Source organism: Brachyistius frenatus, unplaced genomic scaffold, assembly GCF_029030835.1.
Source record: "Brachyistius frenatus isolate BFR_SWC_R1_liver_20210118 unplaced genomic scaffold, ASM2903083v1 Contig_13, whole genome shotgun sequence".
Taxonomy (NCBI): Eukaryota; Metazoa; Chordata; class Actinopteri; family Embiotocidae; genus Brachyistius; species Brachyistius frenatus.
Genome location: NW_027210612.1, coordinates 67,501 through 86,478, shown reverse-complemented (window position 1 = coordinate 86,478; position 18,978 = coordinate 67,501). Strand labels below are relative to the sequence as shown.

At 43.1% G+C, this 18,978-nt stretch overlaps 1 protein-coding gene across 2 annotated transcripts in view; it reads right to left on the bottom strand.

Annotated features, from left to right (window-relative positions):
* LOC138617537 (slit homolog 1 protein-like) overlaps positions 1-18,978 on the bottom strand; it is an 88,854-nt gene that overhangs the window by 35,273 nt on the left and 34,603 nt on the right. For both annotated transcript variants that reach the window (XM_069692613.1, XM_069692614.1), the window contains exons 5-7: positions 2,270-2,341; positions 1,330-1,401; positions 171-242 (exon numbers count right to left, since the gene is read on the bottom strand). In XM_069692613.1, coding sequence (XP_069548714.1) covers positions 171-242; positions 1,330-1,401; positions 2,270-2,341 — 216 coding nt within the window. The remainder of the gene's footprint in view (positions 1-170; positions 243-1,329; positions 1,402-2,269; positions 2,342-18,978) is intronic.

Sequence of the window (18,978 nt, the reverse complement as noted above, 5' to 3'; positions counted from 1 at the left end):
TGGCTGCTACCCAGCGTTGCCTGGAATCACAGAACCTGTCTACTCCCATTGGGATTACATGAGACTTCAGCCCTTTCTCTACTTTTTGCCTGCATGTATGTGAAATAGTTTTATTTAAAGAATACCTCCAGAGAGGTAGAGAGCATTGTGATGGGGTAGCTGTGACTTACAAAGTTCGTAGTTTGGGCATGTGGTTGAAGCTGGAGACAGGGATGCTGCTGATGTTGTTGTTGTTCAGCGTTCTGTGAAAAGAACAGAGCAAAAAGTCACATTGTCAGTGCCAGGGAGAAAAGTCGTTTGAAAAATATTCACTTCAAAACGAGTTTTGTTGCGCCCATCCTCTCCTATTCACTCTCTTTCCAAATCTATCCCCTCTCCTGTCTCTTTTCTCGTCTCTCTTTGTGGCCCACTGGGAATAAAACACCTCGCTCCACACAGATGGGAAGCCCTCGCACCTCCCACGCATGCAGATATGCACATACGCATACACGCACACGGGCCTGATCACAAGCGCCTCTACTTTTACAATACGCACACACCTCCGTCGAACCCTGGGCATCAGCTGCAGCAAGAGAATCAGGTCATCTCAATCAGCCTAATAACCCTTTACCATTTTTCAAGCTGCTCCCCTTTTTAACACAAACTGTTCTCCTCCCCCATAAAACCTATACATACAGACCCCATCAAAACAACCCCCTATCCCCTCTTACACCATAATGATAACCCGAGCACTACATCAATTTATCCGTGCTATGAAAGCAGCCTTTAATGTTTTTTTGTTTTGTTTCAACACCTCCTACACCCCCAACAAACACACATGCACAACCGTCTTTCAGTCTCAAAAAATAACAAGGCTGTCAAAGTGCCTTTGTCCCTCAGCCTGCACTGTTAGTCTACATTGTTTCAGGTGGGGAGCTCTGACGGAGGCCTGTGATTAGGATTTTTGACAAGAGATGATTAATTGAATGCTATAAAACTGCATTGCTTGGTCAACAATGTGTGCAGGATGGAAACTTGAATGGGATTTGCCCGCCCAGGGCTGGATGGTGGTTAGATGGAGGTGGAGTACTAGCTGGGTGGGGGGGTGTTAATGTGATGGAGGGTAACGCTGCTGTCAACTGTGACTTAATGTAGCTCGGTCTTCATGATGCCGGCCCCCTCATGAGGCCCACGGGGGGTATTTTGGTATAATAAGCAAGCCCTGCGCTAAGTGTGTATATTAGTTATGGTGATTAGCAGGGGAAAAAAACAATGTCTTAATCTAACTAAGTGCTTTAATGAAATAATGCAGGGTTGGTCTGTATGAATAAAATCATTTTAGATACTTACAGCACTTCCAAGCCTCTCAGAGCTCTGAAGGCTCCATCCTCAATGCAGCTGATGTGGTTTTTATCCAGCTGGCTGCAGATCACACACACATACAAGAGAGAGATAGAGAAAGAGACGCTTCGTTACACAATCTTTGTGTGTCCCTGTAGGGTAGTTGTAATCATTGATACAGTAAGTAGTACACTGATGGAGTATGGTAAATCGATACAGGTTTAGTCATCTCAGCTCATGCAACCCCGAGAGTAGCAGATGGGGACTTTACTGATTGTTTATCTGCATCGATACACCTCGTAAATCTCGGTGTCCCTGTGTGAATGGTGAATACACTCTGCTATAGATGTAAATCACTGTTGCTACAAGGCATCTTTGGGGACCTGCATGTGTGTGAAGTGGTGAGTCTTTTCAGTCAAAGTGATACAGCCTCCAACTAATTGAATCTGCGCACACTCACCAATACGCACATTATCTTTAACTCCCACTGAAGATCATTAATCTGACCAGAGAAAATGTCTTAATGCTGGAATTACACTGAATGAGTTGTGAATAGAGAACACTTGTCTGCTGTTCACTTCCAGTAGCTTTCAATGTAATTTTGAATCGTTGACTTTGCATCACTGGTTTCAAGAGCTATCATCTACTGGTGCACCTAGAACAATTAATCCAATTAGTCATTTCACAGTGAATTACTCAGCAACTACTTTGATCAATGAAGCATTTTTTTCAGCTCCTCTTCTTGAACCTCCATGATGGTAAACTGAAAATCTTTGGGTATCAGACTGTCAAGAACACATTTTCAGACATCATCATGGGCTGTTGGAACATGTGATGGGCATTTTTTATGATACTTGCTGACCTTCTATTAACCAATCATTATTCAATAATCACTGTTAATTGCCTGGTTACGTACGTCCATCCCTGCTGGAGAGGCTGAGGTACTCACAGGTTTTTGATGTCTGTAGCTCCTCTGAATGCTTTTCTGGGAATGGACTGGATGAAGTTCTCGCTGAGATCACTGTGGAGAGAATAAGGATACAGTTACACACAACATATCCTCGAGGATGCCTTGGTTTGGTTTGTTTGGTTCGATAGGGCATTTTTGTGTACAATACAACTGTGTCTTTGGAAGCAACATTAACATGTTTCAACAACTTCCTTGGTAAATGTGTCACTTCCAGGGTTAAAGCATGCCTTTCAACCAGCAGAATTCACACTTTATTCAGCGTCACTCCTTCTTTTACCACACTCAACGGTGCAGAACGGAGAACTAAGTGCAAATTTTTTTTCTTTCCAATGTGTGCCAACACCCTGAGGTGAGAACTCTACTCACAATGGAGTGGTTATTTTTTTGGTGGCTGTATTATTTAGTGTTCACTCATGCTATAATTTGTGCACTGCGCCTTGACCAGGCTCTGATGTGACGTGCCCGGCTTGCTGCCTGCACACAGACCAAACAAACAGGCGGCAGGGCAAAGACTCAGTGGATTCATTATGAATGCTGTGGCACAAAGAACATTATCTTTTCGTTTTAGGTTGTTGTGTGTGTGTGTGTGTGTGTGTGTGTGTGTGTCCAGCGCTTAACGATGTGTACAAATTAGGCATTTGAAAAGTGCATGTGTGTAGAAAGTAAGAGGGCGAGAGAGCAGAGAGGAGGGGAGGGAAGCAGAGTGAGTGAAACACAAGTAGCCATAGTTTTAATTAGCAGAGTCCTTTGTCTACCGTTTAAATGGTGAGCTAACCTGATTCAGAAAGGCTTTGCCCCTCTTCTACTCACACACCACACAGGGAAACTCTAGGAGAGGCTGCACGGAGGACTCCCACAGCTCGGACAGATGTAAACAGAGCACTTATGGTCACCCACAGAGGGGCTAAAGCACAACACGAGAATCTATAAAGCTACAAGACAAATATATTGCCTATGACTTTGATGGCTCCTACTTTTTTTTTTTTATGTTCATGCACACCACAGCACGCAATTGCATGAGACACACAACAAGTATCTACACTAAAACCCCATGGGGCAATTTTAAAATGAGTTCCCAAGACTGAGACGGCAAGGAGTCTCACATTGCGTCCCCACTGGGTCATCCTTTCCAGAACTTTCCTTGAAATGAATATTGCACAGACATTGGTTCAGAGGGACACAAAAGGGGGGAGTGAAACACGCCACAGCAGTTGTGTTGTGCAATCGATCTAATGAATGGGTGGTTGTGTCTTTACGGTACAGCGCAAATTAAAAGAGCACTCGGCAGGCCACTGCAAATAAACCACAATTAAAAATGGAATTTGTGTGTTTGATTTCATGGGATGAAATATTGAGATCAAGCTGCGTGTTGGCAGCCTACTGAAACTTGTTAGGACTTTTTTCATGTTTACAGTCTCACTCCATTAAAAGATGGCTGTGTATCTAGAATGACAATGACACTGCATGGGAATGAACAGTTTTATTCAGTTCTGAATGCACAAAAATGTGACGTGCATGCACAGATGTGCAAATGAAACGCACACATTGCTGGCTTGTGTTCAAAGAGAACATAAATATTCCATCTAATGGCACATTCTAATTTTACCATGCAAGCTTTTTCAGTTATATTTCCTGAACAGATCTGCATAACATCTGCTAAGATGTTAGGCAACACAGTTAGCAGGCAATTTAGACAATTACACAAGAATAATCTATCTATTCTGTCCGTCTGCCATATTTTGCAGGATCATATCCCAAACATCAAACCAGCTTCATGTTGCCTAATAAGCAAGCATGGGAGCCAGAACAGTTATGCTCCCTGCAGCTCCTTTGTTGTTGCCTTGGCAAAACAACCAACAGAGTGTAAAGTGGAAAGCTGAGTCAGTCTGGCACCCGGGCCATGTTGGTGCCTCTTATCAAAGTGGCTCCATGTGAGAGGAATGCTTTTGGTCTACCTGGCCCTGAACTCTGCCTAATTACTGATTAGTCCTCTCACCTTCTCCTCACCTCACCGCAACAAAGACAATGACACACATAAAGATGCCAAAGAGCAGTACTGCAGAAAAACACTGTTAATGACTTCTGCCCTCCCGGACATCTGCCATGATGTATTTTCTCTGTGTGTGTGTTCACTCCCAGCTTACGCTGAGAATTTTTAACAGATTGTTGTGCGAGGACTCCACTGTTTGAGTGCCAGAGGTTACAGTAGGTGTGAGGAGAAGAAGAAAGACAGTGAGACAGACTGGCATGAATAGCTGGAATGCAAGACAAGGCAGAAAGGCTGTGATGATATGAATACAATGCTATGTGTGTAAGTAGCAAAATGAAAGCTCTAGGGTTGAATCCGCACACTAAAACCCCCATAATCCTGTTAGCACACTTTAACACGATTGGCTGGAGTGATCTATACACTCCAAATTATGGTGCTGTTTGATTGGATTAGGTACTGAGTTCGTGGGGGGGGGGTCACTTTAAAAATGTAGGTCTGCCCCCCCCAAAAAACAAAAACAACCCACAAACAAACAAACAAAAAAAAAACCTGTGGCAACCCAAAAGATGCTATCTATCCCGCCAGAAAATTGTCTATTCTCTCATTTATGTCTAACACCTTTCTCCCTCTGCTTGGTTATTTCTCTCCTCTGTCACATCTAACAGAATAATCACAGTGGTCATGGTTTGGAGTCTGCAGTCTTCTGTGTCCTTTAAGGATTCATTGACGGGTTCAACTCCTACGAGAGCCAAAGCGAAAATTAAATTTAGCAACGCAACATTTCTGCATTTACACATTCTTAAAACGGCAAACAGGACATTTCTGTGGGAGACCATGCTGTATTTTACATAGTCTGTGGTTGCCCCTCACTGGTATTTTCTAAGCTCGGCCCCAACTGTGTTGGCTCTGAGATATTTGACATTTCTGATTAGTTTGGAGGTTGATTTTCAGGGAAGCACTGATCTCTTCAAAAACAGACATGATTATGTGAGAACAGTCACCACAAAATAGGGACAGAGGCCACCGTGGTCTCCAACACTAAGTCATGACGGTAAATCTGATGTTACAGGCCTTCAGCAAATACCACAACAGTGCATTACTTGTGCAGCAGCCCAAACATGGTTAAAAACCAAACTGGCATGGTGAGAAATGACAGAAAAATAATAATTAAAAAAACAAAACAGTTTACTTCCTTTCTGTCCTTTGATTCTTCATGAAATCATCCTGCTTTTCAGCTTCTGGCCAACACCCACTTTTCAAAATGTGCGTCTGTATATTGCGTCGGAGTTAGTTAACCTCAGGGTCGTCAAATTGTGAAGTACTGCAGGAGCTGACCAAGTTAAATATCAGAAGCAGGAGCAGAGATTATAACCCCAAGACTTCACTCCACTTGCATAACTCTGAGCAGGGTAAAAGGATTCTTGGAAACCGTCGAAGCTTCGCAGCTCTCGCCAGTGCCGAGACTCCTTCCATGCACTCATTACAATGCTATGAAGAATATCCTGAGGCAGGGGCTGTGGCCTCCAGTCCCAGTCCAGGCCTCCAAGCATCCAGAGAGCTGTAATGATGTCAGACCTGCGACTTTTTGTTTCCTTATTTCCTGCACACAGCATGCCTACCAGTCTTTTTTTCATTACAGATTTGTGAACCAGTGCCCGAGTGAGCGAAAGTGAGTGTGGCTATGTCGGTGTTCAAACAGCCTAGACCTGGTCTAGATTTACCATAATGCACTACATTCCTTACAAGTGGGCAGCTAGTTCATTAATGTAGCCTGGCTCTCTTTAGGTGACGTTGCTCACAGTTCATTCCCATTGTTGCTCTAATGATGAGGTAACACACATGTTTTCAGGTGTGTCCTCACAGCATGAACTCCAGCCCCTAACACACTGCGGTCAGGCTTTTTAAGGTTTCACTTATACAAGACCTCAAACAATGGTATCGTTTTAATCAGTGTAAAGTGCCCTGACAATAAACTTAGCTACTGATATGCCTGTTTACAAGAAACCCCACAGAGTCTATATCTGGAATAATTAGCAATGTTATCAGACATAGCTCAAGGCGCCTGGTCTGGAGATTAGCCGCACACTGAAGGTAATGTCTGGTTCCTGTCTGATTCACATCATTAACCTCTGATCTCTATCTCAGTGTGTTGCACTTATACTGTACACAACTTCAACTTTCCTCTGCATGACAAAAATAACTTTTGCGCGGCTGCATAATTATAATCCCACCAATCAAAAAGGCAGTGTAAAGACATTAGCATAGCACTTTGTACCAAGCTGTATGTTAATCACACTTTTAATTATTCAATCTTTATTTTTGATAGAAAAAAGAGTTTCTGGGGATGCTGCAGCAGCTCAACCACCTGAGGGACAGACAGCCTTTTCTGGTTAAACCCCTCAAAGCTCAAGGCTGCCTGCGGCGTGGAAGTCTGTGGGTTCTTAATATACAACTTCTGATGCACAAATATAAACATACGCATGGTCTCATTCACATACGTGCCTCCATGTGAGCACAAACAATTGCCTCTTTCATATCCCGAAGATTTCATCACGTCCTGCTTCATGTCTCCACACTTGACTGACAAGAGCAGTTGATACATGGGATCATACATCAGCCTTGATGATCTGATGTTCTGTTGTCTTGGTTTTAGAGGATTCACTGAAGGAAAATAAACACGGCCGTTTAAGTTCTTATGTTGAAGTGTGCACTCTGCAATGCAGTCTCTCCTTCAATGACCCTCCACAGCTACTGTTCACTGTGATGGCTTTCTTTCTCCTACTCTTTGTCTTTGTTTGCACTTTTCTGGTAAACTAGCTCAAATCAGTATGTCAATTTCAAGTTTTTTCTCACAGTTTTAAAGGTGAACTAAAGCTGGTTTGCAAGAACTGAACTTTTTAAAGTGATTAAATAATATTTTGAATTTTTACACTGAAGTATGATTGGAGGAAAACTAGAAGCAAACTAGCACCAAGAAAACTAAGTTTCACAGGTTTTTACCCTCACTTCTTCACTCTGTCTCTTCAATCCATCTCTCATTGTACTTTATCGCATTTTGAGATTTACTGTGCCTACAGAGACGCTAACAAAACATTTCAAACTGTTTTAAAAGTAGTAGAACGGTACTTATATGGTGCTTGTGTGGATGTCCCAGTGTAAGTGCACCTATTTAAGTGTGTGCATCTAAAATAGAGTGTTTGTTTTCTTGATTTCTTGATTTGATTGTATGATAAGAAAATGTTTACCCTTGCCAAATGCTCTTAATTTTATTCCTCCATTTAAAGAAGGAGAAAAAGGAAGAAAGGCACAGGGGAATGTGTCTGATTACTTACTCATTAAGAGAGTTAATGAGGTGTGAGAGCTGTTAAAAGAATGGCAGTGTGCTGCCACTAAATGCTAACTACTTTCTTCCTCCCTGCACGGTCAAAACCCACAAGTAGACACACACACAAACTGTGGGCTTTTAGAGAGAAGTTATGGGACCTGGATATGTACCAAAAAATGACTCAAGATACAACTGCAAATAATGCATTCAAATAATCAAGCATATACAAATTATTCATGTCCACATTTTGTTCAAATCGGTGTTCGAAGTGTAATTCCTAAAATGTTCATTAATACTTTATAGCATCTGCTGTGCTTTGAAAAGTTACAAATTTATCAGTTTTTCTGTGTATCAGAATACACAAGCGTAATCAGCACCACCAGGACTTCACCAGCCTAGCAGTTCAACCCTGAACGATACAGTAGCAGTTATCTAACAGCAAAGCTGAGGACATGATGAAGTCTTGACGGGGACTTTTGACTTGAGACCCTGACCTGGTAAAATCCCAGAACAAAAAAACCCCTAAAAAACAAGCAGGCCCAGCATGAACCCTGAACACCAAACACCCAATTCAATTTCAAATTAAATCAAATTGCATATCTATAAATGCAGTACATAGAAAACCACTGATTTAAAAACGCAAAATGTTAAAATGTCATTTCATGTCAACTGAATACTGCAGTTAATAGAATTTTTCTAATAACATGTGATTTGACTACAGAACGCTTCACTTGTACTCCGAAAAAGACTGAAAAACAACTGCCTCTTTCAGTGATGGGAGACAGTAGATATGTGCAGGTAGGGGAAGTAGGGAGTTAATAATAAGTCTGTCAGACATAGAGTACAAATGGAGCCATTAGCTCTGTCATGGGAGAAGCTGCAGCCTATGCAGCCCCACACACAAAGGAAAAACAATGATGGATAAAAAGAAAAAGGAGGAAGAGTCATGAAGTAGAGCATTTGGTTGAGGCCATGTCTGCATGGCGTGGAAGTCTGTGAGTTCGTAATACACAACTTCTGATGCACAAATGAAAACATACACATGAATTCATTCACATACGTGCCTCCATGTGAGCACAAACAATTGCCTCTTTCATATCCCGAAGATAAATGTCTTTATGAGTGCTTGAATCCCCACTTGAAATATGAAAAAAACAACAAAAACTAAAATCCTGTCTATGTTGACATGCCTCATTTATGTGTAGACATGTCTTTGGTTGAGTTACAAGACAACAAACCCACAGTGTCAGGTATATAACGAAAGAGGGAAGGTGTTAAAAGTGGAGGATATCATAAAAAGAATGAGGTGAGAAGGAGTATAGATCGAGGCTGCCAGGCCTTTGGGCACTTGCCAAAACACAGGCAGGCGTGTGTGCGTTTGTGTGTGTGTGGCCCGGAGAGAGTGACTGAGTATTTCTGTGTGCGGCCAAGAGTATCTGCGCCTTCCTTCTCACCCCTCCCATCCTTCTCTCTCCACACCTTAACATATTGCTTTCTTTCTCTCTAAAATAAATGATAAACATGCCTCCGAGCCGCGTCTCCTTCCACTTCCTCTTTCCTGTCTATTCTCAGTGTTTTGTACCTCCACAGCAGTCAGCGCAATCTGGACAAGGGAGCCAGGCACCACCGCTACTATCATCATCATCATCATCATGATTACCATTATCATCTGCAGGTCAAAACACAGTCTTAAACTCTACAATCCTTCATTCATGTTCACACAAATTATCATGCACAGGCAGACAGATATAGCACATGCAAGCAAGCAGAGCGTGTAAGGTGTTTCTCTGGTCCCTTTGTGGTGGAAATGAGAAGAAGAGGAGAGAGCTGGATGGAGCTCAGTGGGAGGAGGCCTGATAAGAGGGAAAGAAGAAACTGCTGCTTTTAAAAAGAGAAGAATAGACAAGCTGCTTTAGGAATACTCTCACACAAAAACCCAGGAGAGAAAGTTTCTCTTTCTCACTTTGTCTTGCTTCTGGGACTAAATATAGGCTCTACAAAGAATTCTAATGAAAAACAAACACTTTGCTAATACAGTCGGCAGCCTAATTCAATGGCATCTGTTTGCCTTTGTTGTTTTTTGATTTCTTTTGAAAGCTAATGTCAACATGAGTCCACCAAAACTAGTACAAACAGGGAAGAAAAATGAGTAGAGCTGCATGTCACCTCACTCAGTCCTTCTTTCCTCTGCAGTGTCACTTTTTATATTTATTTATATGGAGTTCAGGAAATAAGTCATCAAGCAGCATTATCTCATTTCCAACAGACCTCACGGACTGTCTCAGAAAACTGCTCATTTATAGGTTTAACCCTCGAATGTCCTACACTTCTACACATGCTGAAAGAGGAGGATGGAGGCCATCTGGCCGCATCTGGAGAGGGTTTCGTGATTTATTCTGATGTTGAAAAATGCAGCGAGCACAACACCCTCTGTCTCTCCCTTTCTCTCCGCTCTCATAATACACACACATCCGCAAACTGTCTCTTTTTCGATGTGACCTAAAGGGGATTTCATGGATGGACTCCGCTCTAATCATCTACAGCTCACCGACCAATGAGAAACACACAGCGCTCCCAGACTGGAACACTCAACAACCACCAAGAGAAAACACAATGTCAGAGGAACTTATCAAGTCCACATGAGGGCTGACAGACACACACAGAGAGAGAGAGAGAGAGAGAGAGACACACACACACACACACACACACACACACACACACACACACACACACACACACACACACACACACACACACACACACACACACACACACACACACACACACACACACACACACACACACACACATTGAGAATCAAGCCTGAGCTAGTTTAACTGTTGCCCACATCTCTTCTTTCACTGTAAATGATTCATGATGTCTTTGTGTATTTGTAGGCTTAAAAGTCCCATATGAGCGCATACATTTGGCTGCGTGCTTGGCTGCCACCCGTGAAGCAAATGAAAGCATTAGCAAGGCAAAGAAAGAAGGGAGAAAATCTATACTTTCTCCAAAGCTCTTGATTCACCCTAATTTCCCCCTACCATTATGTCTACTTGAGTTTCTGAGTGTGTCCAAGCCTTTCATTGGCAGTCAAGCTGAGTGATGGAGCAGGCCTGAGCGGCATCGATCATGACAACCGCTTACAGGCACTATCAACAGACAGCGGGGTGTACGATAGCCCTGGTTTGCACAGGGACGCAGACAAACCCTGTCCATCCATCATGCTGTCTACCTGCTGGACAATAGAAAAGTGGGAGAAGAACAGAGAGGAAAAGGAGGGAGGGGTGAGGGAAAACATACCTCTCAACAGGTCCATTATCACTGCCATTACCTATCTCTACATTAGCCAGCGGGCTCACTCCAAGCCAGAAATAATGATCTCCATCTCTGAGAATAGCCTGGAAATCATTTTGCTAGATTGGACTAATGTTTTACACTGAGTCAGGGCAGGGGTAAGAGGGAAGGAGGCAGCCATTTAGAAAGACAACAAAGCCAATCTGGTTGGCCAGTCTCACTCACACACACACACACACACACACACACACACACACACACACACACACACACACACACACACACACACACACACACACACACACACACACACACACACACACACACACACACACACACACACACACACTGTGTGGTCTTACTAAACTGGTTAAAGATGCCTCTTTGTGAATGTCTGGCTACCTAGAAAATGGAAAACTGATCCTGAAGATCGGATGACAGCTTTTCCTGGAAGCGCTGGTCTGAGGTCAGTGTTATTGAGACACTGTGATGACAGATCCACCACACCTAACCACAGGCGGCTGATACCAGATCAGAGGACTGTCACTAAGACACACATTCAGGAGCTATTTCAATCAACACGAAAACTGAACACTTCAAGACCCTTAATTGACTCCATGCAAAGACGCGGAGAGGGAAAAGAGAATAAAAACCATGAAACACAGTGAGCAGGAGATTTGATCAATGCTGACCATATTGATCCCCCGCAAAGATCATCCTCTCGTTTCCTCTGCCTTCCTCTAAAGAACATGTATAAAACTCTTTTCTATTCTCTAGAGTGACTGAAATCGAAAGTGAAATCTCCCAGTTATTACTTTTAACTGCTCACAGTCGCTGTCACACATGTAAAGTATCAGGAGAGGAGAGGAGAGGAGAGGAGAGGGGAGGACGAAGCCAGAGGCAAGGTGAGCAGAGTATAGCTACCTTTATATCACACCTGTACTCTCTGCAAATCCCTCTGAAAGCTAAACTTAACAACAGCCCAAAGGTACATGCAAAGATACAAAGTCAAGGACACCTCTAAATATAAATTATTGGAATAGAAAAATGCATGACTTCCATTCAACACTTCCTGTTGTAGTTGGATAAGCAACTTCTTCTCTGAACCTCTGATTAGTTTCTCTCTAGTTTTTCCGATTTCGTATTTACAGTTTGTAAATGTTTGCATGTTGTGGGTGTGCATTGACTTAAATATGCAGTACATATGCATCTTGCTGCCACATTGCACTGAGTGGGAGTTAGTTGACCCATAGCACAGAAGATAGAGGTGAAGTGATGGAACAATTAGGCCTGCAGAGTCTTCCCTTATTTACCTACACTGGCCCCTGCTCACCATGATGTATTAGACAGGTGCATAGTGGCTGACGTGAAGTCAAGAATTCACCCTGGGCATATATCACCTTATCTTTAACAGGACACACTCACATGCACAGAAGCACACCCTTCTAAACAAGAACGACCATACATACATGCGCTTTCGCTCCCACGCAACGTAATCAGCAGTAAATCAGTCCTCTCCTCCCCATATATCTGCACTCCATGATTCACAAAATACACAAAACTCTATAGGAGTTGGCTGAAGACAAGGGCAGCTATTGCACACAACTTGTATAGCTTGAGAAACAGTCCAAAACAGAAGTGCATTCAGCTTAACATAGGAGACCAAAGAATCAATACATTTTCACATTTTAGAAGCTCTCACTAATGAATATTTGGAATTAAACACAATAATTTTCTAAATTGTTGCTGACATCTACATTTTTTTATCGATTGACAAATTTTCTAATTCATTTTGTGATTATTAATAAGTCAAGAAAAGGTTTTGTAGTGGACATTAGTTCATGAAATGTTTGTACCTGAAATGAAAAATACAACTGAGGTTTTGTTTTACTTGTCTCATTACCTGAAATGCATGTTTTTGGATGGTGGGAGGAAGCCAAAGTACCTGGAGAGAACCCACCCAAGCACAGGGAAAACATTCAAACTCCACACAGAAAGGCCCAGGCCCGGGAAACAAACCCAGAGCCTTTTTGCTGTGAGGCGACAATGCTAACCACTGCACCACTGGGCCGTCGCATCAGACACTAGTCTAAGAAAAATAACAAGCAGCCCAAGGTCATAGAACAGCATCTCTGCAATTGCCACAGACCTTGTTTGTTACATTTCTGAAGACTTTAACAACTAGGCCTATGGAAAAACTTACTGTGTAACAACTGCGTGTAAACTTTATTGTTGTGTTTTCTTAGATGGGAAAAACCTTTTCAGCAGTTAGATGCACAAGCATATGCTGATTCTCGTGACTTTTAATGAAGGAAAACACAGCTGATGCGCAGATCATGTACAGTGGACGCATATGAGAGAAAGTTACCCGGGCAAGAATGAAAGAGTTTGTGATTTGATATATATCCTGTATGCTCAAGAGCGTTCAGGGACTTTGCGTCTCCATCTGCTCAACCAGACTGCACTGCTTGTCCCAGACAGCCTATTACATAAGTAAAGAGGTAAGGTTAGACACTGGTCAGCCAGCACTTTGTGTTTGTGTGTATGTGAACAGATTTGAGGAGGCAGCATTTCCTTCCTCTGACAGGTGTGCACATGTCAGAGGTCAGTAAAGGTATTCCTCAAGCTATGAATAAATAACTACAAGGTCTCTGAGCCTATGGATATCTTTCATGAATATTACATGTGGCTGTCAGGAGAGCAAACAGCTAAACTTACAAACCAGCAATACATGCATTAATTCTGTAAAAGTATGTTTTTAATCTTGTATTTGTCTTAAAAGGTGCAATATGCCAGATTTTTGGTTTAAAACACTCCAAATGAGCTAAAATTATACATAGAATCTGAAGAAATCACAGTTTGAATCCTACATCAAAGATGTCTAGTATTGCTGAGATGTATTGAAATTAGCATGCTAACCAGCTAGCCCCGGGACATCCTGTCTCCCACCCAACACCTCAGGAGACAATAGTGAGTCACAATAGTGTCCAGTCTGCCATCAGTCCAACATGACAGGAAGAAGTAGTAGAATATTTTTTCTTAGAATATATATAACTGCAAATGCAACGATGACTGAAAGTAGAGTTAACATTGGTGTTGTCTTATTTAAATGTTTATTAGATTTGGTTCACATGTTTGTTTTGGTTATAGCAACTTTTCTTGTCTGAACACATTTACATATCTGGCAATGCCTTTGTTCAGTTACTCTATCAATGCCATTTGTTAAAGTAGACTATTTTTGTGGGTTTTTCAATTTGAAGGAGAGAAAACTGGGACTAGAACTGCAGAGAGACTGAATCAAAGCCTCAGGGCTTTCATTTTCATTTTCTATCAGTGTTCTTCATTAACTTCCCTGCATAAAGAAAGTCATTCCACAAGAGCTAACAGCCCAATACTTTTCAGATTCAATTTTACCCGGCCTCAACTCCAAACCCACCTCTCATCTGAGTGTGTGTACATGTGTGTGTGTGTGTGTGTGTGTGTGTGTGTGTGTGTGTGTGTGTGTGTGTGTGTGTGTGTGTGTGTGTGTGTGTGTGTGTGTGTGTGTGTGTGTGTGTGTGTGTGTGTGTGTGTGTGTGTGTGTGTGTGTGTGTTAGGATGGGTTCTTAGTCCGGAATAAAGGTGAAGGCCAGAAATTGCAGAGGTGCCGGTTGCTAGGAGACAAAACAGGTACCCAGCTGGAATTGTGACTAAGCCTCGAGGGCAGTCTATGTGTGTGTGTGTGTGTGTGTGTGTGTGTGTGTGTGTGTGTGTGTGTGTGTGTGTGTGTGTGTGTGTGTGTGTTTGTGAGAGGACGGCTGAGGCTGGCAGAGGAAGGAGAGGACAATGGAGTTGGTCCCAGCTGTGCTGCAGTGGGTGGGAGTCATCCTGAGAAAAAAGAGCTTAACAATGGACATTAGTGACTGCTCTGGATGTTTACCCTGTTCTCTAATACCCTCATCCTCCCACACTGACAGACCACATGCAGTGTAAGTAGGGAGTGAGCGAAGCAAACTTTACAACTACCACAGTGACAGACAGACAACAGTTTGGAACAACAGTTTCTGCTTGTGGATCAAATTATTCAGTCTGACCAACAAGAAGTTTCAACGTATTTTTCTTAATTTTACCACGACTATTTCATTGGTAAAAGGAGTTCCATTGGAAATTGCTCATGTAATTGTCGATGCTTCGATTTGCACAAATTAAACATTCACCTCCTTTAAATTTGATTGGCAGCACAAACCTAAGAGCAGATATCCAAAAGTACTTGCATGGTTTGATGCCATAAAGAGTAAAAATAGTTTTTGTGTCAAATGTCTCTTTAAGACAAAAAAATTCTATCTTTTACTCATTCGGTATGTGATATTATCCACTTGCATTCCTTAAAATATTTTAGAAGCGCCGCATATGGCCTTGAGGTGTGTTCATTATTGAGTGACCAGCCTGGAGCAGCAGATGTGATCTGCAATGCTCAGGAGATAAAGATGAGGCCAGACTATGCTTTCAGGATTAATGAACCCTTGCAGAGGTGCAGCCGAAAGGCATGGATTATTACTGCAGGGGCCAAAAACACACTCCAACATGCAGACACACTCACACACAGATATATCCCTGAATGAAGGAAACCGTATTTCCCTTCTCCAACAGAGTCCAACACAATGAGAGGCTGAAGCACATCCATCATCATCCACAAGCATTTGCATAACGACTGATTACTCCCTAGGGCTCAGAGTTGTCTGCTGGATTAATGAATGCATGCCAGTACAGTTAGCATGCTGTCGGTGAGCCAGATGAGGCCAATACCTTCAGATAAATTACTGAAACAATGACAGTTATGATGGATAAGTGGGAACACAGTGGCTTTTTGTTCCATGTGTGAACATTGAATCAAGTCCATTTGCTCAAGTTGAACTAACATGCCACTGAGCTTGCTTGTGTAATCACGTCTCTGGCATGTGTCTTTGTGTGCTCTTGAAAACAACTTCTGGATCATTTTATTGCCATAAGTTCTGCATGGATGCCGACGCATAGCCCGGGGCTGAGCGCATGCATACTTGTGTGTGTGTGTGTGTGTGTGTGTGTGTGTGTGTGTGTGTGTGTGTGTGTGTGTGTGTGTGTGTGTGTGTGTGTGTGTGTGTGTGTGTGTGTGTGTGTGTGTGTGTGTGTGTGTGTGTGTGTGTGTGACAGAGAGCCCCTAAGGAGACTGTGTGTCACAAAGCCAGCCTGGCACTCACTAACGGACCAACTGCCAGAGCAGGGGGCATGAAATTAAAACTCACCACCCAGGAAAGAGGGAGAGAGAAAAGTCAGTGGGAGGGGGAGATGGGGGAGGAGGAGGAGGTGGTGGAGGAGAAACAAAGGATAATAAAGATGCAGGGGGAGAACAGGACACAATAGGCTGACAATATAAAAAGGCAACCAGATCAAATAGGAAACAAAAGAAATTTGCAACTGCGGTGTTGAAATGTGCTCTGCATTAATGACGCCTGCTGCCATTTACTATATCATATCTGTGTCACGGGAAAAATAAGGATCTGACTAAAAGAAAATCCTGACACTACCAAAAAAAACCACAAGAAAGACCATCAACTGTTTGGAGAAAAAGTGCAGCTAACCCTCAGAACTTCAAGCTATATATCATCATATGTGTTGACTTGCCTTGTTGCCAGACATACATTTGGTTTGTGTTTCTTATGATGGCAATAGATCATCCCACTGGTCTAGACCTAATCAACACTGAAGCTGAGCACAGATCTGGCAGCCACACACACACACACACACACACACACACACACACACACACACACACACACACACACACACACACACACACACACACACACACACGTACTCTATGTAGGCGTCCTCTCTACCATTTTCAACTCTGACCTCTGCAAAGAACAGGAGGCCCCGAGAGGCAATGATGGATATGCCAGACGCAGGGAATGTGTGTGTGTAAGTACACATTTGTATGCTTACCTGACAACGCTACATCCTGTACCTGAACTTCGCTATTTATTTTCTTTGCTGTATTTTACTGCTCTGTGCAAATCGTCCCCCCTCAAATACCCGGCATACTGGTACAGAGGTGTTTACAGAGAAAATAACACGCATAAACGCTGAAATGTAGACACACATGCGGCTGGGAACAGCCGAGCGGATGGCCTCACCCCGCGGTTTCTATCTCACCCTAGCCATGACCTTTCACCCGGGCTCTGTGAGTCAGGCTGGGAGGGCCCTGAGCGTGACCGATCCATTAGACTCCTTTGACAAGGATGAGAATGACATCTGAACCCCCAGAGGCAAGGGAGGGAAGAAGACGACAAACGGGAGGAGGACTACTAAAAAGCTGGGAAAACATGGGCGGTGTAGGTAAGGGGAGAATGCCCCCTAAAATGTTAGCAATCAATCCATCAATCAATCAAAACTCTTCATCCACGCCTTGTCTTACTGGTTTCAGTTTTAACCTTGATTAATGGGTTTACTTTATTTTAGCTGACTGTATCAGTTTGCAGTGATTTTATCTGGTGAGCTAAAGTGTGTTAGAGAGCACATCAACCAGCCTGAATGATCAAAACCAAATGGAGACGAGCTGTGGCATTTGTTCAAAATAAAAAGCATAGTTTTGTTTTATTTGTGTTCACTTAAACAAATAAAATGTCACAAAATGTTCAGCAAGGAATTTCCAACAAATAAAAAAGTAATAGTCTTCAATATAAACTCAACTTTGGATCGACTGAACAACTTCACTTGCCCAAAATTTGAAATCTCCTTAAGTACTCCAAAACATGCTGTTTTTACCTCCACGTTTATATTGATGTGTTTTCAGTGTACTGCGTGAGACACGTCACTGACACTTCAAACGCTTCTGCATGTACACAAATACAAAGACACATTCTGTCATAATAAGTCAGATAGCATTTCAAAAGTGATAATAGCAGCAGAAATGCCTCGCTCCGAGCTGAAAAGGGAGACCTTGGGCGGAAATAAAGGCAGGAACAGGAGTGGCAGTGTGAGGGGAGGAGGTGGGGAGAGATGGAGGGAAGGAGGAAGATGGGACTTTAAGGATGAGCGAATGAGAGTGAAAACCCTGTCTGGAATGCCTTTGTCTGCATAGGCTAATATTTGTTCTTGGATTTTGCTTTTTCCCCCTTCTCTTATTTGCTGTTGACAGAAAGGAATGAAAAGGCAGATAGCCAGCAGGTTACCTAGTAGCAAGACTTTTGTGCTCGTATGCGTGCGTCTATATGCGTGCGTGTGCGAGTGCGCGTGCGTGTGTGTGTGTGTGTGTGTGTGTGCGTGCGTGCGCGTGTGTGTAGCCAGCAGGTTCCCAAGCAGCAGGTGGTGAGCAGAGGCAGAGTATCAAATCTAAGAATCTTGTTTGCTGCACAAAGGTTTTCCGCTACTCCGCAAGTGAACCTGTTTGGAAGCACATTCACGTGCCAAACATGCGGCAAAAACGTGTGCCTCTGTGTGAGACGGAGAGGACACGGAGAGAAAAGGATGGAGACATACAAACTTCTTACCAAGAAGTTTGCCAAGATCCTCTCCACCTCCATGCCCTCCCCTCACCCTTCTCGCCTCCTGGGGAGTGAGGGACTGAGGCAGCCTGGGTGTCTGCCTAAAGGCCAGTTTCACAGCGGGCCAGTCAGTGCAGCGGCACTTTGATGTCTTTGTGGTGAGACTCTGCCTCATGTCCACGCTCATTAACTTTGTCAATGACAGATCAATGTGAGCCTGCACAATGCCGCGATGCCTTGAAATTACAACCCTATTTGCCATTTGAAGTCTGGACCGGCTTTGGCATCGCTCTGAATAAACACACAATACAGCAAGAGACGGAGAGAACGTTCACTCGTGATAGCACCCATTTAACAAGAGCAGCCCCCCTCACAAACGCAAGGAGGATATGGCTCCACTTAACTCTGGCATCCCAGCTTCCTCTGGCTTAGTGCTCGCAGACAGCAGTCCCATCTCTTCACATCCTGCAGGTCCCTGTTTAATGATTAGGAGATTACAGCCCTTGTATGCTTTTGCACCCTCACATCAGTCAGACAGATGCAGCCGACCGGAGAGCTAAATCAGTGAGAGCAG